This window comes from Musca domestica, unplaced genomic scaffold, assembly GCF_030504385.1.
Source record: "Musca domestica strain aabys unplaced genomic scaffold, Musca_domestica.polishedcontigs.V.1.1 20, whole genome shotgun sequence".
NCBI classification, from domain to species: Eukaryota; Metazoa; Arthropoda; class Insecta; order Diptera; family Muscidae; genus Musca; species Musca domestica.
In genome coordinates, this window is record NW_026712250.1 from 1,752,613 (window position 1) to 1,779,241 (window position 26,629).

A 26,629-nucleotide genomic window follows, 5' to 3' on the forward strand; every position below is an offset into this window, starting at 1 on the left:
CTTTTTTTGCAGAGGTAACTATCATTCCCACCTATGACACCGATGTCCTGGGCTATTGGGTGGCCGAAAACGAGGAGCTGCTTGCCAAATATCGCATTGATCTCTCGCCCTCGGCCTCACGGTGTACAATAAATCTCCAGGATCACGAGACATCTTGCTCCGCTTACCGTTTGGAGTTCTAGGCCACGGGGATGTTTGTAGCGTTTTCGGAAAATTAAGTTTCAAAATTCAGTTATCGTCGTGTACTAGAGACAACCAAAATAATACCAACAAACAACCAACCAACCAAACCAAAGCCAGTAGTAGTGTAATACTCTCTCTTTAAAAGAAAACAAAATTAAGAACAACAACAACAACTCTCATACTCACAACCAAAAAAAAAAAGGCTGCTGATGGCTTACGAAGACAAAACCAAAAGCTTTACTCACGACGGCGGAGCGGAGACGAAGGCAAAGCTTTTTTTCGTAATTACTCAGTTACTCAGACTCAGATACCCAGGCAAGCCAATAAAGCTTTTGGCGTGATAACAAAAGCTCTATTGTTGCCGGCTGCAGTTGCAGGTGCGAAGCTCACAGGTCCTTTTTTGAATTTCAATTTTGAATTTATTGTAAAACGAATAAGGCGGGGTTTTATGGCGGGCCGAATAGCGTGCAGCTCGTTTTTCTTTCCTCACGGATCGCTTATTTGTTTGTTTGCGTTTTATTTGTGCCAGAGGCCAAACAGACGAGAGAAGAAGAAGAAGAAAACGAACAGCAGACAACTTAAGGCTTAGATTATTTTCATTTTGGATTTAAGAATTTTGAGTTTTCGATTTTCATTTCCAAAAAAGAAAGAAAGAAAAAAACTATAAAACAAATAGAGCAGGGGCAAACCAAAAAAAAAAAAACAAAATGAATAAATAAAAGTGAAAAGAAAACAGAAAAACGAAACTATTTTCATGTAGTCACTTAGTAAGGTAATTTAAACTACAATAATAATAACAACAACAAAAAAACTCATTTTCAAATGTTAAAAAAAATAATAAACCAAAAATAATGCAAAATTTTCTATGTAACCCCCTTAAGACGAGCTAAGCCCCCCCAAAGAAGTTTGTAGTTTGAATTTTTATCATTTAACCAAAAAAAAAAAAATTCGAATCCAAATCAGGAAAAAATCAATCTAAAAATTAGCACCTCTAACGAACCAAAAAAAAAATGAGAATGGTCTAACCCCTCCCCCGACAAAAAAGAAAAGAAAAACAAACGATATTGAAATCTAAAAATCAAAACTTGTAAACCAAATAAATATATCTATATTCCGATTATATATAGAAACAAATGAATATAATGTATGTCTTTGAATGTGAAACAAAGTATTAACAAATTATATTATACAATTAACAAGAAGAAGAAAGAAAAACGAAAATCTCAAGTATATATATAAATTATTTGTCATTTTGAATTATTTATAACAATTTTCTTAAAAAAAATTAACTCAAAATATGTGAAAACCCCCGAGCCCCGAAAAAGTCATTAATTTTTTAACGACCGAATAACGCAACGAAATACTTTGAATATTTGAAGCAAGTCAAGGCATTTCTGTTCTCCCCTCAATTATGGCATTTACAGAGGATACAAAAGTCGATTCCAAAGATGACGTATACTTGGCGACAGTAATTATACGCCTCATGGTCCAATTGGCAAGAATACCGCTTCATATCTAATAATTAATGGACTAGGTGGCGTATACATGGCGGCAACAAGTATACGTAATAGCATTCCTACTCAAAATTTGTGAGAAGAGAGAATTGAGTGTCAGAAGGACTTTCTCTCCTCGTTTTCTCCTCTTTAAAAATTAAAAAAAAAAATATTCAAAATTAAAAACGGATTACTTTTTAAAAAAAAGACTCTTCAACTGGACGTAACATTGTCGTATTAAATTACGTGATGTATACGTAGCGTTGTAAATCACATCCATTGGGCCTTGTGGCGTATGCTTAACGACAAAAATATTTCATGCTATTGTTCCACATTAAGAAAGGAGCCCTGGAATAGATTGCAATTTTATCGGTATTGTATACGGTGGCGTATACATTGCGACAACGAGTATACTTATAGTGTCCCTACTCAAAATTTGTGGGAAAAGAGAGTTAAGTATTGGAAGGACTTTCTCTCCTCTATTTCTCCTCTTCAAAATTAATCAACTTTGTGAAAAAAAAAACATGTAAAACGGGTCACTTTGTAAAAAAAGAGTCTCCAAGTGAACGTTACGTCTTCGTATTCGATACGTGTTAATTACGTAACGCATGCGTAGCGGTGTAAATCACATACAGTGGAACCTGTGGCGTATACTTAACGACAACGTAATTCGGGCTAATATTCCACATTGAGGAAGGCGGCCTCGAATATATATTTTATCGGCATTGTATAAGGTGGCGTATACGTTGTGACATCCGTCATACATACCGTACTAAATATCTGGCGAAAAAAGAGGAATATAATGTCAGGATGACTTTCAAAGGAACTTATGAAAAATGGCTTTTTTTTGTATCCTCCATATTTGCGGAAAAAGAAGGTCCAAGTGTACCTACGGCAATATTTGCCAGAGCAGTTTTGACACCTGCGGCGTATACGTTGCGACAACAATCATACACAACAGAGTACCTTTTTTATCAAAAAATATCACTGTAACCGGCAAAGCGACTACCAAGACCCCTTTTCCTTTTGGGGAAGAAAAAGATCCAAGTGTATATATACCAATCGTAGCCAGGGTAGTTTGGAACCCTGCGACGTATACATTGTGACATCAGTCATACATACCAGTGTACCTTCCTAAATTTTGGCGAAAATGAGGATATACTGCCAGGATGAATTCTTAAAAGAAACTTATAACTTATAAGGAACTTATAAGAAATCTAAGCGTATCTATGCCAAACATTACAACAGTAGAATTGACCCTTGCTGCGTATACGTTGCGACAACAATCATACACACCAGAGTACCTTCTTTTGTCAAAAAAATATCAGTGTAACACGCAAAGCGACTTTCAAAATCCCTTTTCCTTTGGGAAAAAAGAGATCCAAGCGTGTCTATGCCAATCGTAGCCAGAGTAATTTGGAACTCTGCGGCGTATACGTTGTGACATCAGTCATACATACCAGTGCACTGTCCTAAATTTTTGGCGAATATACTGCACGAATGACTTCTTCAAAGGAACTTACAAGGAATGGCCTTTCCCTCATTGGGAAAAAAGAAGATCCAAGTGTACCTATAGCAATATTTGCAGAAGTAGTATTGAGAATTGCGGCGTATACGTTGTGACAACAATCATACACACCAGTGTACCTCCTTTTTTATAACAAATCATTAGAGTAAGTGGAAAAGCAACGTCCAAAATTCCTTTACCTTTTGGGAAAACGAGATCCAAGCGTATCTTTTCCAGTCGTAGACTGGGTATTATTGAGCCCTGCGGCGTATACTTTGTGACATCAGTCATACTTACCAATGTACCGTTCTAAATTATTGACGAAAAAGGGGGATGTGCTGCCCGGATGACTTCTTCAAAGGAACTTATAAGGAATGGCCTTTCCCTCGTTGGGAAAAAAAGAAATCCAAGCGTATCTATGCCAATCATGGTCAGGGTAGTATTGATTCCTACGGCGTATACGTCGTGACAACAATCATACACACCAGAGTACCTTCGTTTTTATCACAAAATATTAGTCTAACCCGCAAATCTACTTCCAAAATTGCCTCAAAATTTTGATTGTAGTTCATGTCGCTTCCAAACGCCTTCAACTAGAGGAGTCTTTTTAGGTCATAATCCGAATTTTATGCACTGCAATTTATAATGACTCAACCACTGGAGAGAAGAACAGAAATACCTGTATCGTTTTTTTTTTCAGCTAGTCCTGATATTAACGATCATCTAAGATCGACGTTCAAAAACAAATATTTCGGGGTGTTACAGACTTTAAAAAAATATATGTAACACAAGTTTTATATATTCTTTCTATTATAAAAAAATTAAAAAAAAAAAAATTTCTCTTTAAAAAAAAAATTTAATATTATTAATAATTGCTATTAAAATTATAATAATTAGTATAATTATTATAATTAAAATAAATTATTATAAATAAAAATTATTCTATGATATCTAAAACTCTCAAATATTTTTAAAAATTATTTTTTTTTTTTAAATTATTTTATTGTACGATTTTAAAAAATATTTTTACTTTTAGAAAATATTAATGAATTCCAACATTTTTCAAAATTTCTATACATTTTCTTATAAATTTATTCCAAGATATTTTTTTTTATAAATCATTTTGTTTTCAGATTTTAAAAATATTTTTACTTTTGGAAAATTTTAAAGAATTTCAAAATTTTTCAAAATTTCTATAAATTTTCTTTTATAACATCAATTAAGAAATATTAAAAATGATAAATAATTTATATATACATATAACTACTAATTTATAAAACTATGTAAAAACGACCCAGTCTTATTTTTTTTTTTTTTTTTTAAGAAGAACAAAATTAATTTCATTAATTTTAAAAATATTTCAAAATACTTCAAATTGAAAATGCAAAGTTTGGGAGCCCAAAAACATAAAAAGGCAAAATTCAAATAAAAACAGAACCCTAAATGATATTAAAAAAAATAATAATTAAAAATATTTGTTTTTTTCCCAAACTTTGCAAATTCAATTTATTATTTTCTTGAAAAAAAAAACTATTTATTTAAAACTAATTAATTAAAATAAAAACAAAGAAAAGTATTATTGCTGTACTTCAACAAAAGAAAAAAAAACTAAATATGTGTTGTTAAAATAACTACATAATATATTTAAAGAAATAAAAATAATAATAAATTGAAACATGAAATATGTGCCTCTCTCAAAGAAGAAGCCACGAATTTTTTTCTTATAATATTTAATATTTATTTATTTTATCAATATTTTTTTGTACTTATTTTATAAAAACAAAATAATAATTACCAAACTATTTAATATGTGTAATCATTTTGAGTTCCTTGATTTTTCAAATACATTAAAATAATAAAAACAAAAATATTTTTAATTTTTTTCAAACAAAAAAAGAAAACAACAAATAATTGGATTTTTATTATTTCTTAAGCTTTTTCTGAGCAATAAAAAAATTTTATGATTTTTGCATGAATGAAAACCAAAAAAAAAAAACAACAAATTGAAGAAAAGTGATGATGATTGAAGGGATTAAGGGGTAGTTAGTTATAACAACAAATAAACACAAACACAGCCTAGGACAACAGATTAAGAAGAGGTATTCCGAACATGGATTTTATTTTAGGAAAAACATAACTCACTCACAGGAAAGAGAGAACAGAAAATATGAAATAGTTTAGAAACTACTAATAGGACAAAACAATAAACATAAAGAACAAAATAAAAAACAAACAAACAAAATAATGTTAAAAACTTAAAAAAAAATAAATGTTTTTATGTTTTTAACATTAAATAGAAAAAAAAACATTTTTTTACATTTTTTCATAACAGCTTTCACAGAAATTGTTAAGGAATTAGAGATGAGAAGACATTAAAAAAACAAATAAATAAAAATTTTATCTTTGTCTTGGAGTAGGAAGGGAAGGAAACAGACAAATCTATTGCTAGCCACAAAACATGGAGAAATGCACCGAAACAAAAATAAATAATAAAACAACAATAACAACAACATAGCTTAAGTCCAAACAAATATACCAAAAAAAAATAACAAATACAAAAAGACACAACAAGTTATCATTAACCAACAACAACAAACGACAAAAGGCTTTTTAAAATTTAAACATTTTTTGCAGCTAACGGAAAGCGAACAAACAAATTTAGGTAACAAATTTAGAATTGAAATTTTATTAAAATACAAGAAACAACAAAAAAAATAACACAAAAAAAGAAAAATTAACGGAAGAATAATAAACACACAAACAAACCAAACAAACTGGCTACCGTCCAGTACAGAGTTCTCAGAGAGAATAAAAACAAACAGAAAAAGAGAGAGATAATTTCATGGCGTATACGTTTGTGACAACAAGTATACGCATGGGAGTACCATTTCTAAAACATTTTTCTTTCAACTTCCTGGAGGAAAACGGAATAGAATACTTGAGAGATTATCAAAGAAGAAACATATAATTGTCTGAGAATATTAATCAGAAAAAGAGCGGACGTATTTCAAGTCCTATACGTTATGACAACATGTATACGCGTGGGTATACCATTCTTTAAATAGAATTTTCTATATTTTTTAAGAAGATGATATACGGAAATAAAAACAAAAAAAATCTGGCTTCCATTTGGCACCAAGTCCGCAAATAATAAATACAAATACCTTCAGGGCGTATACGTTGTGACAGCATGTATACGCCTAGGTGTATTAAATTCAAAATAAATTTCTTTCAAATTCCTGAAGTAAAACGGAATAGAATACCTGAGGTATCATCAAAGAACAAGCATCTGATTGTCTGAGAATATTAATCAGAAAAAGAGCGGATGTATTTCAATTCGTATACGTTTGTGACAACATGTATACGCATGAGTGTACCTCCTATTTTTAATAATTAAATAATTTGACACAAGATTCTTGAGGATTAGAGAACAAATAGACATTGAATTTGACCTCAATACTCAAATAATAAATAAAACTTGAAAAATAACTTCAGGGCGTATAAGTTGTATTAGTATGTATACGCCCAGGTGTCCCAAATTCAAAGGAATTCGCTTTCATTTTTCATAAAGAAGAGAGAATAGAATGCCTGAAGAATCAACGAAGAAGTAATAAACCAGCCGGACTATTTCAAAAAATTAAGCGGAAAGAGAGGGGATGTATTTCAAGTTGAATATGTTATGGCAACATATGTATACGCATGAGTGTACCTCCAGTTTTTAATGGAATTTTTTCTTTAAAGAAGTTGGCATGAGATTCCCGGGGACTAGGAAGCAGCCATATATTTTCCATATAAAAAATAAATAATTTGACTGCGATTTGGGACTCAATTCTCAGGTAATAAATAAAAATAAAAAATTTCTTTACGGCGTATTAGTTGTGTCAGCATGTATACGCCCAGGTATCCCAAAATCAAAGGAATTTTCATTCATTCGCATTCAGCAAGAGAAAATAGAATGTCTGAGGAATCAGCGAAGAGTAAACAAACCCATCGGGCTATCTCAGAAAATTATTGAAAGAGAGGGCATTTTCTTTCCAAAGCGTATACGTTGTGTCAAAACTAATACGCAATGGGTCCACCTAGTGTAGTAGAAGAAAGAATTTTCATTCAATTCCCATTCAGGAAGAGAAAATGGAATGCCTGAGGAATAAACGAAGAGTGAAGAGAAAAAATATAAGATTCAAAAATACCAATAAAGCGTATAAGCTACTTCATCAAGGATTTTGGGCATACTCGCAGTTTCTCCTTAAAAACAGGTGGGCGTATGCATTACGACAGCCGTTATACGCCACAGTATCCAAAAGAGCAACAGAATACAGAAAATCAAAGCTTTGCAAACATCCTCAAAGGTTTTTTTAGAAAATGTCCAAGAAGTTATCACAATATGCGGTGCTGGCCTTGTGACGTTTCCCTATGGTACATGTGGCCTATAATGCATGAGAACTATAATACGCACCAGTATACCGGGGGAGAATACGAATTCAGCAATCAATGGCTTCAAAGAAATTGATGTGAATCAAAGTTTTCAGCTGCCTTCAAAGAAATTGATATCTTTTAAGAGAGCAGGTGATTTTTTGCAAATGAATTGGTGTTATCTTTTAGACCTCATGGCGTATACTTTGTGTCATCAATTATACGATCGCATATTCCCAGGAAATACAAATTCTCTCCTTTAAATTGCCATAGACTATCTCCAAAGCTATGTTTCCCTTCTCTTTGGGTTTTCCGCAGAAAATTGTTAAGTGCCTGCTCAAGATTTTAGAATATTTCAATTTATTTTCCTGTGGTCCACATGACGTATAACTTATGACAATAATCATACGTTCAAGTTTGGCAAAATATCCAATTTGGATTCAAAGGATTTCTCGAAAGCTATGGATTTTAAATTCGATTCGATTCAGAGGTTTTCAGATTTATTTTCTTGAATTTATTTAACTACTGACTTAGGTTTTTTCGTCCACATGGCGTATAAGTTATGACAACAGTCATACGTTCCAGTTTTTCAGAGAAAACATTATATCAATTACTCAAAATATTCTAATAGCTTCAAAGATGTTTCAATTTCTTTTTTTTCCAAAAATTTATTGAATTGTTAAAGCAAGTTTTTGTGTAAATATTTGCAATAAACTTTTAGAATGGAGGGCGTATGATCTATGACAACAATCATACGGCCCAGCATTACAAAGAATATATTAATTCTAAAAATCTAATTTGAATTCAAAGAATTTCTTAGCAGAACTGGATTTTCACTTGGATTCAGAGGTCTTCAGATTTATTTTCTGGCTGATATGAGTGATTTTTGGTTGGAGCACATGAAGTATAATTAATGGCAGCCATGATACGCCCCAGAGTACCAATAAAATACCCATAAAATATGAAAGGCAATACAAGACCTCCCCCCATGCCTCCCCCAAAAACTTAAATTTTTTCGAAGCTCTCATGCATGTACAGGGCAAACATTCAAGCCAATATTCTTAGTTGTAAGGTGGACCACAGAGCGTATACTTTATGCCAACATTTATACGCCATATTGCACCATGGGATCTAAATTTGTATTCTTAAATGTTTCAATGCATTTCAATAACTTGCGATTTTTTCTTCCATCAACCATTCACCTCCTGAGAACTCTGATACAGTATTTAGAGCAACTCAAGATATATAAGAAAATTTACAAAAAATACAACAAAGAAAAAAAAAACATTAAACACAAAAATATTTATTTCTTCACAACATTTTTTAGAGCAAAATGTGATAATTTTTTTTTTTTTTGTAAAATGCAAAGAAAACATTTTTCCAGTATTTTTTTGCCTAAGGATAAAGGATTAAAGGGAAGTGTATTAGAAATAAAATAATAATAATAAAATTCCATAAGCTGAAACAAATTATGATATTTTTTGCAAAAACACATTTTTTATAAATTATTATTATTTTTTTAATTTACAAAATTATTATTTTTAATGAGAAAAATTAAAGAGGCAAAAAGCTTAGAAATGAATTTAGTAACAAAAAAAATAAAATAAAGAAGAAAAAACTATTTATGATTGTTAAACATAAGAAAATAATTAAACTTAAGAATACTAAAAAAAAAACAAACTTCAAAAGTGTGAAAAAGAGAAAAGTTTTAATGCAAAGGTTTTACAACAGGGTTTTGGGCATTAATGCAATGCAAAGAAAATAGGACAGGACAGGACAGGTGGGTTTGTGGAGTGACACAAATTTATATTTGCAAATTCAAATAAAAAAACAAAAAAATGAAAACGTATCAATGTCCTTAAATGTTATTTAACAACAAATGATATATAATAATAAAACAAATTTAAAGAAAATATATATTTGAAGAAGAAACAAAAAACCAAAAACTATTAAATATTTACATGAATACCATTTTTTGTGTTTTTGTTTTTTGCCAATTAACCTTGTTAAATTGTAATGCCGTTTTCTTTGTTTTCCCCCAAAACAACTTTCCCTGGCATATATAGCCACCATAACAGGGAAATGGAAAAAAATTTTGTTAAATACTTAGCTTAAATATTTACATTTGCAAGACCGCATAAAACCCCCTGAAAAAAAATATTAACAAAAGAAAAACCCTAATTAAACAAAAAATATTAGTTGTTTATTTCTTAATGCCTTAATAACCGAAATCCTCTCCCAATTTAAAAACAACAAAAAAACTCCTACAACAAAATAAATCATAAATAAAAATTTGTTAAACAAAACCAAAACAAAAAAGAATATTAGCTTTTAAAAAAAAACCCAAACCAAATGATAAACTTCATCAAAAACAAAGAAACCCCTCAACATTTCTCTCTAAAAAAAAAAAAACAAAAAACCAAAACAATTGCAATTTGAAAGAACAAAAATTTAAAAACAAAACCATTCAACAGTCAAAAAAATATATATCTCCAAATGAACACAATTTAAAAAAAAATTAACATTTTATGAAGAAAACAAAACTCCCAAAGAGAAAAAAAACCAACAACAAGCTTATCTCAGAACAAAAACAAATCCATTATATTTCAATAATTAATAAAAATCAATGAGAAAAATAAATAAAAGTATTTATGTGAAAAATACAAAAAAAATGTTTCAATGTTTTATTTCACAAGGAAGAAAATTGAAGGGGGAAAAAGGTAAGAAATTATTCAAAATCAAAGGGTTTCAATAATTATTTCATTAACCGGACTCTAACTATCGAATTACGCAGAGACGATGTTTTTGAAATCGATTTTCGATTTTACTATCGCAGACTTTACATATGAGCCATAAAGTATGCAACGATTTATGTAATTAAACTGATATAAGAAAAAAGAAATTATGTTATAGTTCCCAGAAATCTCCTCCATCTCTCCATCCGATCTCCTTTAAAGATCACCACCTCCTTTGTCTTTCTTAAATTTCTTAGTCTGGCTTCAATTTCCTGGCTGAATTCTTTTCACATGTCGTCTTCTTTCTGCAGTCAATGGTATGATATTTCTCTGGCTGAGCCATCTCACAGACCTTGTGGACAGCGTTGGAAGCGCTCATAGTTTCCTATCAATCCAGCCTACCTTTTTCTAGCTGCACCACTTCCACTTGGCAACTTCATCTATCTGATAACTTGTGCTTCCTTGAGCATCTTATTATTCCAGCCTCGTAGGTGGCCATCCTTTTTCGTCTTCATCTCTTTGACTTACAGCTCACCCCTGACTTCTGTCCTTTTCCGTTCCGTCATGACATTTTGCTTATTTTGCACCTTGGAATTTTAGGGGGTTGTTGGTAGTTTTTTTTCAATTCTTCAGGACTTGATTCTGTTTCCTCCCCAAGTACTTCAACTTCAGTAATGTGGACTCCTATTCCAAACTCTTTCGTCTTTGCTGGTACTTTCTGCGATCTCTTAACGCTCTGTTTTTTCTATAGATCATAGTTTTGCAGTCAACCTGTCATGTTCTGCTTCTGTTGCAAGCTGTGCTCTCTTTGAGCTAAACAAATCATCAGTAAGTTTGCCTTACTACTGCCTTCAAAGCCTTCCCCTTGAGTTCTACCCCCTGCTGAGCCCGCTAGCAATACGTCCATAGTTTCCTCGGCTACGCACCAAGCATTCTTAACTTTCTCCTTTAGATTCGTTACAAGTTTGAAGGCATCTTCCTCTCCCTTTTTGTGTCATATCAAGACAATCGCTCATCACGTTCTGTTTCTTCTCTAGCTCCTTGTTTTGCAGCCAACCTGTCATGTTCTGCTGCAAGACGAGCTCTGTTTGTGCTATACAAATCATCAGTAAGTTGTCTTACTACTTTCTTCAAAGACTTGCCCTTGTGTTCTGCATCCTAGTAATTCGTCCTTAGCTTCCTCGGCTACGCACCGAGCATTATTGAATTTCTCCTTTAGATTCGTGACAAGTTTTCTTCTCCTTTTTTATGTCATATCAAGGCAATCGCTCATCACGCTCTGTTTGTTCTCTAGTTTCCTAGTTTGGCACGCAAACTGTCATGTTCTTCTGCAAGACGTGGTCTTACCCTTGTGTTCTGCATCCTGGTTAGTCGATAGTAATTCTACCTTAATTTCCTCGGCTACACACAGAGTATTCTTGACATTCTCTTTTATATACGTGACAAGTTTCAAGGCATCTTCCTCCTCAAATTTTTGTCTTATATCAAGGCAAGCTCTATTGCCTTAATATTACCTTCTTTTTTTTTCATTTCTGCTACCGCTGCTTCACTCCAATCACTCAATACGTTCTGTTTCTTCTCTAACTCCTAGGTTTTGCAGACAAACTGTCATATTTTGCTTCTGCTCCAAGACGTGATCTCTTGGACCTAAAAAAATCATCAGTAAGTTGTCTTACTACTGCCTTCAAAGCCTGTGTTTTGCCTCAAGGTTAGCCCGCTAGTAATTTGCCTTTAGTTTCCTCGGCTACGCACATAACATTCTTCACTTTCTCTTTTAGATTCGTGACAAGTTTGAAGACATCTTCCTCCACAATTTTGGTCTGATATCAAGGCCAACTTCATTATAGGCCGAAATTCAACTATGTCAACCTAAAACTCCTTTGTTCTTTTGCAGAGAAGCCAGCCGATGACATAAGCCAGTAAAAAACTTGTTCGATGTGTTTTCACTTTAACATCTTCCGAGTACAGGCTTGCTATTACATTTGATGGGCTTTTCTGATAGCAGCCGCTAAGTCTGGACTTCTAAAAACCACTTATGAACGCCTGGATCGTATTTAATGTCCCTTACCGCGTGCATAATTTTTTCTGTAGCGACACTATCTATGGCTTCTTCCGCCTATAATATACCAATATTTCAATAATGGTACACATCATTTCGAAAAAAGTCGCTATCTCTTCCTTCATCATTTTTACTGCAGTCTTTTTTAATTTTAGCCGAAAATGTTCCTTTCCTTGAGGACAAATCCAGCCGTAAGCAGCAGTGCAATTGACTCTTCTATTTTTTGAGACAGAGAACTTCCCACCCGTAAGAATAATTTGCTGCGTCAGGCGGCAGTTGCTAAAACTTTACCAATGTTTTTCTTGTCGACAGAACAGCATCTTCCTCTCATTTTTTGGTGTGATATCAAGGTAATTGCTATTGCCTTGATATTAACTTTCCCTTTTTGCATTTCCGCCACAGCTGCTTCACGCTCCATTCGCTCGTTGTCCAATTCGGATGTTATGTTGACCATTTGTTTCTTCAAGCCACGGACATTCTTTTTGGTCTCTAAATTTTGAGCCTGCATGACTTCAGGGATGACCTTAACATCTTCTGAGTACAGCCTCGCTATTGCATTTGACGAACTTTTCTGATAGCAGCCGCTAGTCTGGATTTCTGAAAATCACTTATGAACGCCTGGATCCTTGCGCGTCCATATTTTTTTTTCTGTGGCGACAGTAAATACGTCTTCTATGGTTTCTTCCGTCTTTAATATATTCAATATTTCAATAATAGTACACATCATTCCGAGAAGAATCGACATCTCTCTTCCTTCATTTGCACCATCTTCTTTTCTTCTAGCCAAAATTTGCTTTCCTTGAAGACAATTTCAGCCGTGAGCATCAGTGAAATTGGCTCTACTATTTTATACAACTTCCTACCCCTAAGGATATTTTTTTGCGTCAGGTATCAGTTGATATAACTCCATCAAAGTTTTTTCTTGCCGACGGGATATCCCCGAACAGTAGGTATTTTTTCAATATTTAAATTTTAAAATAACCTTTTGGAAAAGGTGTAAATTAAGCTCAGTGCTCATGTCGTATACGTTTTGACAACGCTTATACGCCCCTGGGTGATAGATTTATTGTCTTTATTTAAATGATACTTCTCAAACCAAAATCCTTAACAAAATATTAGATTGAGAACGGAGAATTTTTTTATCATTCCTGAGAGATTAATTTGATTGAATTTTTACAAACTTCTTCCGATGCCATCGGAAATAAACCAAACAAATGTTGGTACTTGACTTCCAAAATAACCAGAAAAGTCCCAACAACCTAACATAATGTCACCATGCCTTGGCCAAATTGCGACTATTTCCCTATATTTCGTCCATCATCCAAACATGACGCCCTCACCATTTCTATTTTTATAGTTTTCTGTTGTATTTCTCCCCATTTCAAAAACATTAAAAGCTCCCCCTAAAATCATAACTAAAACGGCATGAACTTGACACTGCCACTAATGGAAATGACGATGATGATGGATGGGCTGTTTATTGAATTGTTGGCTGGTTGGTTGGTTCATGGAATTGTTCTCGGGTATTAGCTATTTTTTTTTCTCCGTCTTTGTCTGTCTGGCTCCGAACTTTCATTCTCCATTACCGGCTAATCTTGCCATACTGTCTGTTAGTTTTCGTACGCTCACCCACAAATTGGGGACTACTGCCGGCTAGGCTAGATGTCCAAATAAAGTTTTGTTATCACATCTTTTTGTATTTGCCAATTCTCCCTCCAAATTGCAAGCAAGCATTACTCTCTCCCTAATACGCGCGAATTAATTAATTATCTGGATAATTGGTTATTGTTTGTAAGAGCAAGTATCGGAGATAAGGGTGCAGCTCTTGGGCAAATATCAGTTTTACTTTGGCCAAACAAATAGTTTTGCCAAAAAATTCATTTTATCTCCAGCCAGTGGTGGGTTCAGATATTCCAGCGGACTAAAAATGGAAATAATGGATTCTCTGATCGTTTTCCAAATCATCTATCAATTCACCAATTTAACGCCATGGTCCATAAATCGCAAGGGTTGGATATTTCAGCGTAGCCGTATTCTGGAAGCCTATTGTGTGGCTGTGATTCTGGTGTCGGTGGTGGTGCTCTTATATGGTCTGTTCAGCAAGAATGCCATAACCACCATCAACTCCAATGACATTGGCAAGACCGTGGATTTTATACAACTGGTTGGCATACGAGTCGCGCACATTGTGTCCATAGCTGAGGCCTTGATCCGTAGAGAGGAACAGAAGAAGTTCTATCAGCAGCTAATTGAAATCGATAAAATCTTTGAGAAATCCCTGAACATTGATCTGAACAATGGGTGAGTAGAGGTTGCCTTCTTGCGGATAATCATTGATTTCTTTCTCATCTCTTTGCCAGAAAATTCCATTCCTCCACCGCCAAAAGTGGCCTCCTCATTCTATGCGTTTACATCATTTCCGAGGTTTTCATTCTCATTGCCCATTTGATATCCTATGAGAATGAAAATTTCCAAATCTATTGGATATTCTATTTGGTGCCGCTACTGATTTGTGGCCTGAGATATTTCCAAACATTTACCTCCATACGCCTGATACAAAAACGCCTGAATGAGCTGATAAAGCTTCTCAACGAAATCAATTTACACAAACCGCCCAAAGAAGTGGAAGCCGAGCAAGCAGAAAAAGAAAAGGACTCACTCTACAAATCGCTGGCACCTTTCAAAATCTCCGACACCCACTCTACGTTTAGTCTTTTGGAATTGTCGCTACACAAACGCCAGGAAATGGAGAATACCGACATGAAAAAATTACTGATTGTGCGTGATTTGTACAATCGTCTGTTTCTGCTGACCGAAATCTTTAATCGTTACTTTGGCGTATCGATGCTCATAAATTTGGGCAATGATTTCATTTCCATTACCTCGAATTGTTATTGGATCTTCATAAATTTCAAAACTTTTGCCTCGACGACAAAGAATTTTTTGCAGATAGCTGGGAGTACGGTTTGGTTTATACCGCATGTTTTGAATGTTTTGGTTCTGGCCATATTGTGCGACAAGACCATGGGATGTGTGAGTGAAGAGGAGTGGGGATTTCGTTTGAATATTTTAATAATTTTTTCCGAAAATTTTCAGACCACAAACATGGCCTTGGGTTTGCATCGCATACACATTGATACGTTCAATGATAATCACAATTCGGTGGTAAGTTGAAGGACTTTTTGTCTTTTCTTTCATTTGTACACGCGTTTAGAAGCTCTTTGGAATGCTGAAGATCTGTTAAAGACCATGCAGGTATAGAAAACGGAATCCTAATTATAGAATCAGATTTTTTTTACTTTGAGAAGACATAATAGACCTAAGAGTGGAAATACATAAAGCGCATATTTGGCTGGCTTAAGTATGGCTAGCTTTATCATAGATAAAAAAAGGAGTTTTAGGTTGACTTAGTTCGATTTTGGCCCTATACTCCTTTGTTCATTTCCGAAGAAGCTCCCCTAGATACAGAAGATAAATATCAAATTTTTCAGTACAAAACAAAATTTATGGCACAAAATCTGTTATTACAGAAGATTGTTAACCTTCTGGGACTTATAGAAGGCCTTGTACATGCTTTACAAAAGAGTCGTCACAAAATAAACTTTCGCACCCATTAAATATTCCTTTGTTTATTATGTTCTTGCATTTTCAAAACAAATTCCAAAGGTTGTTTCAAAATAAGCTTCAACTATCAAATATTATTGGAATTTATTGTTCTTGAAAGGCGTGCCGTATACGCTTGGTAGGGCGTCTGTTTTAGGTGTCTGTAGATCTGTTTTGTCATCAAGTGATTTTATCTTTCTTTTTCATTTAATTTGACTCTTTTCAAGTTCCTACTTTTTTCGTTCTCTTATTTTTGTACAATATTTATATATGAGAGTAATTTTTGATGATTCTCTCTTTTGCCGTTGATGTTTGTATTCTCTCTTTAAAGTAATCACTTTAATATGCACAAGATAGCTCCAATATTATAAATCTATGGAACCAAGTTGTATTTTTTAGAAAATAGGAAATCTCCTACAGGGCTTCTATATAAAAAAACATCTTCAACAATTTATTATCTGTTCTAAATGAGTCTTTTATATATTTTCTATTATTTTATGAAATTTTCTTTGCATTTTAGATCCAACAGTTCTCCTTGCAGTTGTTACATCAAAAAATCATTATAACCGCTGCTGGATTTTTCACCATTGATTGTAGCCTCTTATATGCGGTAAGTTAAAGAAAACATTTAAGCCTTAGCCTTAAAATCAACCGGGATAGTTTCCTTTTTTAAAAAATGGGTTTTGCAAGAAAATGCTATTTTGTCATTATTTGCCATATTTTGCGGAATCAAGACACAGGAAATTTTATAAAAGACGAATGATCAAAATGTCACCCCTACTTCATATTTACCTCTCTCCATGGTAGAAGAATACAGGTAGTCGCATTGACACAGCTTCAGGGACAATGAACTTTCAAACCGATCTTGAATGAAAAATTATTAAAAAAATGCATATCATTATAACCTCCGATTGGCGTAGTATAAGAAAACATATAAAAATCTACATATTTTTCACAAAACACTTTAAAATTTTTGAAATATTAATGTTATCAAGCGTTATTGCATCTACCTGTTTTCTTCTACCATGCCTCTCTCTTTATAATGTCATGAAACTCTCTGGGTTTCTAAATCCACAATTTGCCTTAAACTAATAATACTACGTTTACATTTTACTGGATTTAGTAAACCCGGAGATTTCAATTGCCAATTTAATTGCTTAGACGTCAAATCAATCCTCAAAAACGAGGTTAACTTAGCAAAACATGTAAACATGATCTATGTTTTCTTTTAATTAAATTAAATTCATTAAAACAGTAAAAAATCAACTGTTTCGAAATTTTCATTACAGATTGTTGGTGCTACAACAACATACCTCATAATACTCATACAATTCCATTTGAACGAGGAGCTGGATTCCTAAATGGATGATAAATGGCGACGTATTTTATTTATTTCAGTATTTTATCACGTAGTTATACACACATATACACATAATAATCTCAACCCATATAAGTATTCAAAAATGTATAAAATCATATAAAAATAAAGACGATATTGTGTGCTTAAAGTGTCACTAAATATATACATAATGCTAGGAACACAATTGGAGCGAACGACGAATTTCGCCCTACGCGGCGACAAAATGAGCCGCGAAAATTCGTCGTATGGAACACAATACCGACGAAATTATAAAACAGCTGATGAAGTTGTTTACTTTTTGCTCATTTGTTGACTACAATGAATTATACAAGAACACATAATTCTTTACGTTCTCTATTATAATTTCACTTATGTCCATCTTCTCTATTATAAATTCACTGATATCCATCTTCACTCAGGCGCAAGTACACAAATAAATAAACAAATTAATTATGTTTTTTTTATACGAGTAACAGATAGTAGAGTGACCATAACAAATTTTAAAGTAAAAAGTAACTTTATTTACTAAAACACATAAAATTCGTACAAGTATGGCCACCTTGTACTGTTTTGTTCGCCGGTCGCCGGCGTATGAAATAGAAATAAAGCTAATTGAGTTCGCGGCGACCGACGAAATTTTCGCCGGTGCCGTGATTGTGTGCACTTCCATATACACATATGTGTTTTATTTTTAACGACGAACATACGCCGCGAAAAAATTCGTCGTTCGCTCCAATTGTGTTCCTAGCATAAAGGCTGTATGGATGTAATGAGAGCTAATTTTCCGGAAATTTGGCAAAAAGAACCAAAGGAGCATTGACTAAGGCCTACTTAAAGTCGACCAGGAGTACTACTTTTGACAACGATTTGACAATAAACTTAATAGTTTTTGCACTATTGTGATTTGACGTTCTTTGTATTTCAAATCACAATTGTGTTTTTGACAGCACCCTTGGTTGTCAGATGGGCTTTTTGGCCGACCTTATGTAGGCCTTGGCATTGACGAATCAAAGATTTTGATCACCTGTTATAGAGTACCTATTTAATGTGATTGAGGAAGGAAAACATGGTAGAAGAAGAATATGTCAAAATTGTAATATGTTTTTTTTTTTTTCAAATATAAGTAGATTTTTATATATCAATTAGAGGTTGTTATATAAGGCGTGTTTCAAAAAAAAATCGAATAATTTTTCATTCAAAAGTTTCAAATCCAAAAGTGGTTTGACAGTTCATTGTCCCAACATCTGTGTCGATGCGTCTGCCTGTATTCTTCTACCATAAAGAAAACATAGACTTACTAAGTCGAGTAGATTTCATTTGTCGATTCCATTGTATATACGTCAAATGAAATCTACTCTTAAACCAGTGGATTTAATTTGACATATAGACAATGGTATTGACTGTTTAAATCCACTAGATTTAATAAATCTAAACGCAATTATAGTCCACTTTTTTTAAAGTAAAAATGACAGTTTTATACATACATCTCTAAATTTTTATTAAACCTATTTACTAGACACATATATACATTCCTACGCTTTTTCTTGAAACATCCAAAGAGATTGATTGAAATGTTAAAACATTATTGCAGGTCTTCAATTCACCATAGTTTCTTGAATCTCGGTTTGATTTACATTTCCACTGTTATTGTCACTCTTTGTAAACTGAATGAGAATTATTAGATGGGTTACAATCAGGACACAAATCTGTAAAGAAATAGAAGGTAAAATTAATTTAATAAAATACTTTTAAAAAGAGTTTTAATTAGACATCTTAAAGAAGAGAGGCAATTCCCCAATAGAACAAATATTTTTTTAAACTGGCAATGCTGGCTTCTTGGGTTGCCATATTTGATAAACAAACACTGATCTCGAGAAAAAGGGGGATTACTTACACCAAAAATGCATTGCAGATCGAAATTAAAGAAACGTTTGCCGGTAACCACAATTCTTTGATGCAACAATTGCAATGAGAAATCATGGACCAGACTTTTATAGTTCTTCTGCAGTTCCAAGCAATTATGGTTGGAGTCCGATACATTTAAACGTGTCACTAATAAGGCAGTGAGACGACACTGGAAATATAAAGCAAAATTTTATACATGGCATATGTGATATATAATTATATATTATAACGGATCAAAGGATCTGAATTATCAAAGAACCAAACTCCTGAAACGTGAGTGTAAATGGTTTTGCTAGTCCTTTTTCAGGACATGACTCTAGTTACTTGGGATATCTCTCCGATCCTAGAGGGCCGTATACCCAGCGAAGACAAACTCATTTTCAAGCACGTTTCAGGGTTTCTTCGGTGTTGCCTTTTTCCCACACTAGATGTAGATTTATTTCTTAATGGCTTTTCTTGGAAAGATATTAAATCTGTTATCGCTTAAATGGATGTACTTTAACAATAAAAAATATAACATTAGATTTATGACCGTGATTAATCCTTTTCCTTTTTTGGGTACATTTTAATTCATTGATTTTGTTTTTTTTGATAACACTTTCTTACTCACCTCCTGTTTGACCAACTGACATGTGTAACAAAATTTATACGAATTCAAGGACAACGGTATAATTGTGCTAATCGACAATACAATACTGGCGGAGGGAAATAGTTTATCCAATGCCAGGAGACACCAATAAATGTGACATGTACAATCCAAGAAATAGGATGCCGTCACCGCAAACATCGAAGCCTGGCCAAATTCGTTGAGACAATGAAATGCCTCATAAATACTCGAATACAATTCCTTTATGTGATTCAAATATTCCAGCGTTTCCAACTGTTTGTAGTCCACATCCAATAGCTGGGCCTCCTCCTCTGTTTTCAAGCAGACAACTTGTTGGAGTTTGCGATTCAATGACCACAAATAATGATTCAATAGCTCCACATACATTTGCAGCTGTAGGAAACGCATGCGCATTGCCAAAATGGCAAATAGGGCCCACCAGAAGTAGCCCTGGTCGTCCATAAAGGAGGTATGTATGCCGAAGATGATTAAACCCAGTATTGATATTGCAGCCAGGCTAAAGAGTATTCTCCGTAACTTTTGGGCTAGAAGATCGCGACCGATGTCGGTTCGCAATTTCAGTTTAAATGCCACCTCAATTTCATCGAGCAGTCGCAGGAACTCGGTGTGTTCCCTTTGTTTGGCCAGACATTCCCACATCATGACCAAATGGCTGAAGATTTGCGACACAAAGACAAAGGCCGAGACAAACCACGAAATGATGTAGTCATTCTCCAGCGGTGACATAAAAACGCCCAAAACACAAATCGAAGAGAGAATAACCATCAGGAAGCTGGTGTAAATGGTACAGCCGATTTTCCATCGACGGCTGCCATATTTCGTCTGGGGTATATAAATACCGAACGCTGTGCAACAGTTCAATACAAATTTCAGATCTTCGTCCATTGCGGGGTAATGGCGTTGAAGTAACTGTGCGAAAGAGTTATGAAATTCTGGCTCTTAGTTGCTAGTTAGGTGAAGACATGAGATCTACAATTCTTGAGAAGCATTTTGGGTGGTAGATGTAGTTTGCAACATGACTAAAGATAAACTTGCTACTTTAAGGTTGTGACGAAGCACACTTTTGATTTTCTTTTTTATACCCTCTTGAACAATGTTCCCTCTTCTTCACCTATATTTTTTTTTTCACGCGAACTCGAAATAAATTCTATTCCAAAAAATGACATACATTTTTTTGTTTATTTTATACCAAAAAAATACCTTTTTGGATTTGTAGTCCAACTTACGAGTAGGGCAATAGTTTTTCTGCTAATATTTTCTTTGAAATCCACTTTAAGATCGCAATTACGATAATCCATATTATTTATGGCATTTCGACAATAAATAATTGCCAATAGCTCATTAAAGCGATGGAAAGGATAAACCAAATGGAGGCATTATTTTAAACTACAAGGAGCATATCTCATAAGTCATAATGCCCCCCCCCCCCCCCCCCCCTCACTACTGTTAATAACTTTCCCTTTCTACTTCCCTTGGTAAATTGAACCTATCCCCATTGAACCCAAATCTGTATTCCTGCAAGTCATTGAAAATAAAATTCCAGTTCAATTTCCAATATTCTTTTTCTTAAAATCACTTAACCCCAATTGTTTTAAACAAAAATGTATGGATGATTGATAGCGGCCTTAACTTTTAGATTAATAAATAGACATTCTTTCAAATCCCTAACTCAGTTCAAACAAAACCCTCCATCAAAATGGAAACTTTAGGTTCCATTGTACGAGCCGCCTTAATGTTCCTCATTCTAATTTGTGGTCTCTATCCCATTACCCGTTTTCCATGGGTGACACTGTTGCTACGAATCGGTCTACTCGTTTGGCTGTTTGTCAATGTGTTCCTAATGTTTTATCTACGAATGAATGGTAGAGACACTTCGATTGGTGGCCTGGTGGGTACAGCATCATTTGTCTGCAATGGCATCACGAACATTATTATTATACTCGAGTCTATGCTCCATGATAACCATGCAAAAATAATGCACCAACTTGAAGATGAGATCTTCTATATATTTAAAAGACATTTTCATAAAAGGATTGAGGAATTGGAAAAACTGCGGCATAAAATGTCCAAAGAAATTCTGGCAATATTTTGCATAGAATTGATTTGCATCGGCTTTAAGCTCTGGATCAATGCCATCTCCTCCATACAGCCAGTGTTCTGGCAGGCTTTCCCCACCAGTGTTAGTTTAAGGGTGCGCTATATTCAAATTATAGCCATTGTCATTAAATTCAACGGACATGGGGAAATTTTCAAACATTACCTAAAATTATCGACGACAGACAAAACGCCATCGAATGCAGTGGGATTGTGGCAGCCCTATAAGGATGAAGAGTATGCCCAATTGAATGCCAGACGTTTGATTTATTTGCGCATTTGGGAATTGTTCAAATCCTTAAACGATGCCTTTGGCTGGTCGATATTGTATTTGTTTATGACCTCGTTTTTCGATATTGTCTGTAATTGTTATTGGACATTTACGGCGGTCTATAAGGGGCAGGTCTTTCATAAATATGTCTTCAATGGAGCCACTTCAATATCGCTGGCCAGTTTGGTAATAACCTTGTTCTATTACACCGATACGAGTTATAAAAACGTGAGTATTTCTATTGTTTTCACATATTTATTTATGTTTTCAAAATTGGCAAGAAAAATTAAATAATTTAAAAGAAGACAAAGTAATTTTAAATAAAAATTTATTTTGAAACATATATTTCACTCATAAAATTCTGAAACTAATATAGTAAACTGTGCAGAATATTTGGTCCATTGACATCAACTTCCTAAGAACCATAATTGGGGGACAAATAGTGGCAAATTAGAAAAAGGCCCAAAATTGAACAAAAATTGAAGTTTAAGGTTCTGAATAAATTTATGAAAATACCCAAATTGATGGCAACATTTCACAGATTATTTCAGACATTTTCTTTATTAACATTATCTTCGAAAGATTTGGAACTAGGGTCTATATAACCCCAAAACCATGTGTGCAAATGTAACCTAAAAAATCACCAAATTCAGAATAAATATTATATCTACAGATTTTTTGTATTTGGAAACCTATAGTGAATTTTTATGTAGAATATTTCCTACGTTAACGTCGTTACTCCAAAATGTGACATTCTGGTCGAATTTGACCCATTACCAAACGTCAAATATTACACAAAATGCCATTAAAGAATATCTGGTGTAAAGATTCCCAATTGGTACGCCTTTTTAAACGACAAGTGTTATACCTACTAAATTATTTTTTTTGGAGACCTGTAGCAAAATTTAGCGTAGATTATATCTCCCATTGATCATTTGCCTTTAAAATGTAAGTTTATGGATCAATTTGGCCTAATACCAAATATATTGGCTACAGTTTTTCTGCTAATATTTCCTCTGAAATTCACTTTAAGATCGCAATTTCAATAATCAATATTATTTATGGCATTTCGACAATAAATAATTGTCAATAACTCATTAAAGCGATCCAAAGGATAAACCAAGAGACACATTATTTTCAATTGCGAGGAGCATATCTCATAAGTCATAATGCCCCCTTTATTACCTACTATGAAAACATTTTATCTTCTACTTCCCTTGGTAACATTGAACCGAAATGTGTATTCCTGCAAGTCATGGAAAATAAAATTCCGGTTCAATTTCCAATATTCTTTTCTTGATATCACTTAACCCTAATTGATCTAAAAAAAATGTATGGATGATTGATAGTGGCCTTAACGTTTAGATGAATAAATAGACATTCTTTCAAATCCTTACCTCAGTTCAAACAAAATCCTCATACAAAATGGAAACTTTAGGTGCCATTTTAAGAGCCGCCTTAATGTTCCTCATTCTAATTTGCGGTCTATATCCTATCGCCCGTTTTCCATGGGTGACACTGTTGCTACGAATCGGTCTACTCGTTTGGCTGTTTGTCAATGTGTTCCTAATGTTTTATCTGCGAATAAATGGTAGAGACACTTCGATTGGTGGTCTGGTGGGTACAACATCATTTGTCTGCAATGGCATAACGAACATCATAATTATCCTCGAGTCCATGGTACACGATAACCATGCGAAAATAATGCAACGACTTGAAAATGAGATCTTCTATATATTTAAAAGGCATTTTCATAAAAGGATTGAGGAATTGGAAAAACTGCGGCATAAAATGTCCAATGAAATTCTGGCAATATTTTGCATAGAATTGATTTGCATTGGCTTCAAGCTCTGGATCAATGCCATCTCCTCCATAACGCCTGTGTTTTGGCAGGCCTTTCCCACAAGCGTTAGTTTAAGGCTGCGCTATATTCAAATTATAGCCATTATCGTTAAATTTAACCGACATGGGGAGATATTCAAACATTACCTGAAGTTATCCACGACAGACAAAACTCCATCCTATGCAGTGGGATTGTGGCAGCCCTATAAGGATGAAGAGTATGCCCAACTGAATGCCAGACGTTTGATTTATTTGCGTATTTGGGAAATGTTCAAATCATTGAACGATGCCTTTGGCTGGTCGATATTGTATTTGTTTATTACATCGTTTTTCGATATTGTCTGCAATTGTTATTGGACATTTACAGCGGGTTACAAGGGGCAGGTCTTTCATAAATATGTCTTCAATGGAGCCACTTCAATATCGCTGGCCAGTTTGGTAATAACCTTGTTCTATTACACCGATACGAGTTATAAAAACGTGAGTATTTCTATTGTTTTCACATATTTATTTATGTTTTGAAAATTGGCAAGAAAAATTAAATGATTTAAAAAAAGACAAAGTAATTTTAAATAAAAATTTAATTTGAAACATATATTTCACTCATAAAACTCATACCTAGCACTCTGTTTTCTTCTGAAACTAATATGGAAAATTGTGCAGAATATTTGGTCCATTGACATCAACTTCCTAAAAACCATAATTGGGGGACAAATAGTGGCAAATTAGAAAAAGGCCCAAAATTGAACAAAAATTGAAGTTTAAGGTTCTGAATAAATTTATGAAAATACCCAAACTGATGGCAACATTTCACAGATTATTTCAGACATTTTTTTCATTAACATCATCTCCGAGAGATGTAGAACTAGGGTCTATTCAACCCCAAAACCATGTGTGCAAATTTAACCTAAAATATCACCAAATTCAGAATAAATATTATATCTACAGATTTTTTTATTTGGGAACTTATAGTGAAATTTTATGTAGAATATTTCCACCATTAACGTCGTTACTCCAAAATGTGGCATTCTAGTCGAATTTGTTCCATTACCAAATGTCAAATATTACACAAAATGCCATTAAAGAATATCTGGTGTAAAGACTCCCAATTGGTACGCCTTTTTAATCGATAAGTGTTATACCTACTAAATTATTTTTTTGGAAACCTGTAAGAAAATTTAGCTCAGATTATTTTCCCCATTGATCATTTGCCTTTAAAATGTAAGTTTATGGATCAATTTGGCCTAATACCAAATATATTGGCAACAGTTTTTCTGCTAATATTTCCTCTGAAATTCACTTTAAAATCGCAATTTCGATAATCCGTATTATTTATGGCATTTCGACAATAAATAATTGTCAATGACTCATTAAAGCCATTCAAATGATAAACCAAATGGACACATTATTTTCAATTGCGAGGAGCATATCTCATAAGTCATAATGCCCCCTTTATTACCTACTATGAAAACATTTTATCTTTTACTTCCCTTGGTAGCATTGAACCCAAATGTGTATTCCTGCAAGTCATTGAAAATAAAATTCCGGTTCAATTTCCAATATTCTTTTCTTGATATCACTTAACCCCCAATTGTTTTAAACAAAAAATGTATGGATGATTGATAGCGGCCTTAACTTTTAGATTAATAAATAGACATTCTTTCAAATCCTTACCTCAGTTCAAACAAAACCCTCATCCAAAATGGAAATTTTAGGTGCCATTTTAAGGGCCGCCTTAATGTTCCTCATTGTAATTTGCGGTCTATATCCTATCACCCGTTTTCCATGGGTGACACTGTTGCTACGAATCGGTCTACTAGTTTGGCTGTTTGTCAATGTATTCCTAATGTTTTATCTGCGAATAAATGGTAGAGACACTTCGATTGGTGGTCTGGTGGGTACAACATCATTTGTCTGCAACGGCATAGCGAACATCATAGTTATCCTCGAGTCCATGCTACACGATAACCATGAGAAAATAATGCAACGACTTGAAGATGAGATCTTCTATATATTTAAAAGGCATTTTCATAAAAGGATTGAGGAATTGGAAAAACTGCGGCATAAAATGTCCAAAGAAATTCTAGCAATATTTTGCATAGAATTGATTTGTATTGGCTTTCAGATCTGGATCAATGCCATCTCCTCCATAAAGCCTGTGTTTTGGCAGGCCTTTCCCACAAGCGTTAGTTTAAGGCTGCGCTATATTCAAATTATAGCCATTATCATTAAATTTAACCAACATGGGGAAATATTCAAACATTACTTGAATTTATCCACGACAAACAAAACTCCATCCTATGCAGTGGGATTGTGGCAGCCCTATAAAGATGAAGAGTATGCCCAACTGAATGCCAGACGTTTGATTTATTTGCGCATTTGGGAAATGTTCAAATCCTTAAACGATGCCTTTGGCTGGTCGATATTGTATTTGTTTATGACCTCGTTTTTCGATATTGTCTGTAATTGTTATTGGACATTTACGGCGGGTTACAAGGGGCAGGTCTTTCACAAATATGTCTTCAATGGTGCCACC

General features: G+C 33.8%; 3 protein-coding genes and 2 long non-coding RNA genes across 10 annotated transcripts in view; 2 read left to right on the forward strand and 3 right to left on the reverse strand.

Annotated features, from left to right (window-relative positions):
- The window catches only part of LOC101887933 (microtubule-associated protein futsch), a 150,454-nt gene extending 149,419 nt beyond the window's left edge, over positions 1 to 1,035 (forward strand). For all 6 annotated transcript variants that reach the window (XM_059122330.1, XM_059122332.1, XM_059122327.1 and 3 more), the window contains exon 8: positions 13 to 1,035. In XM_059122330.1, coding sequence (XP_058978313.1) covers positions 13 to 182 — 170 coding nt within the window. In that variant the 3' untranslated portion in view covers positions 183 to 1,035. The remainder of the gene's footprint in view (positions 1 to 12) is intronic.
- Positions 1,036 to 14,294: 13,259 nt separating this feature from the next.
- Positions 14,295 to 17,415, forward strand: LOC101890396 (putative gustatory receptor 2a). The gene is made up of 5 exons (XM_059122517.1): positions 14,295 to 14,691; positions 14,751 to 15,423; positions 15,487 to 15,555; positions 16,514 to 16,603; positions 17,283 to 17,415. Exons 1-5 carry the CDS (start codon positions 14,318 to 14,320, stop codon positions 17,352 to 17,354), a joined length of 1,278 nt encoding a protein of 425 aa, XP_058978500.1. The 5' UTR covers positions 14,295 to 14,317; the 3' UTR covers positions 17,355 to 17,415.
- A 1,478-nt stretch (positions 17,416 to 18,893) lies between these two features.
- Positions 18,894 to 21,019, reverse strand: LOC101890221 (putative gustatory receptor 39b). The gene is made up of 3 exons (XM_005191363.3): positions 19,869 to 21,019; positions 19,248 to 19,427; positions 18,894 to 19,059 (listed from the first exon to the last, which is right to left on the reverse strand). The coding sequence occupies exons 1-3, from the start codon at positions 20,769 to 20,771 to the stop codon at positions 18,949 to 18,951; spliced, it is 1,194 nt and encodes a 397-aa protein (XP_005191420.2). The 5' UTR covers positions 20,772 to 21,019; the 3' UTR covers positions 18,894 to 18,948.
- Positions 21,020 to 21,871: 852 nt separating this feature from the next.
- LOC131802350 (uncharacterized) lies at positions 21,872 to 22,508 on the reverse strand. The gene is made up of 2 exons (XR_009342167.1): positions 22,147 to 22,508; positions 21,872 to 22,082 (listed from the first exon to the last, which is right to left on the reverse strand). It is a non-coding gene; the product is annotated as an uncharacterized LOC131802350 (long non-coding RNA).
- A 1,457-nt stretch (positions 22,509 to 23,965) lies between these two features.
- On the reverse strand, positions 23,966 to 24,332 carry LOC131802365 (uncharacterized). The gene is made up of 2 exons (XR_009342169.1): positions 24,241 to 24,332; positions 23,966 to 24,176 (listed from the first exon to the last, which is right to left on the reverse strand). It is a non-coding gene; the product is annotated as an uncharacterized LOC131802365 (long non-coding RNA).
- Between the last annotated feature and the right edge of the window lie 2,297 nt (positions 24,333 to 26,629).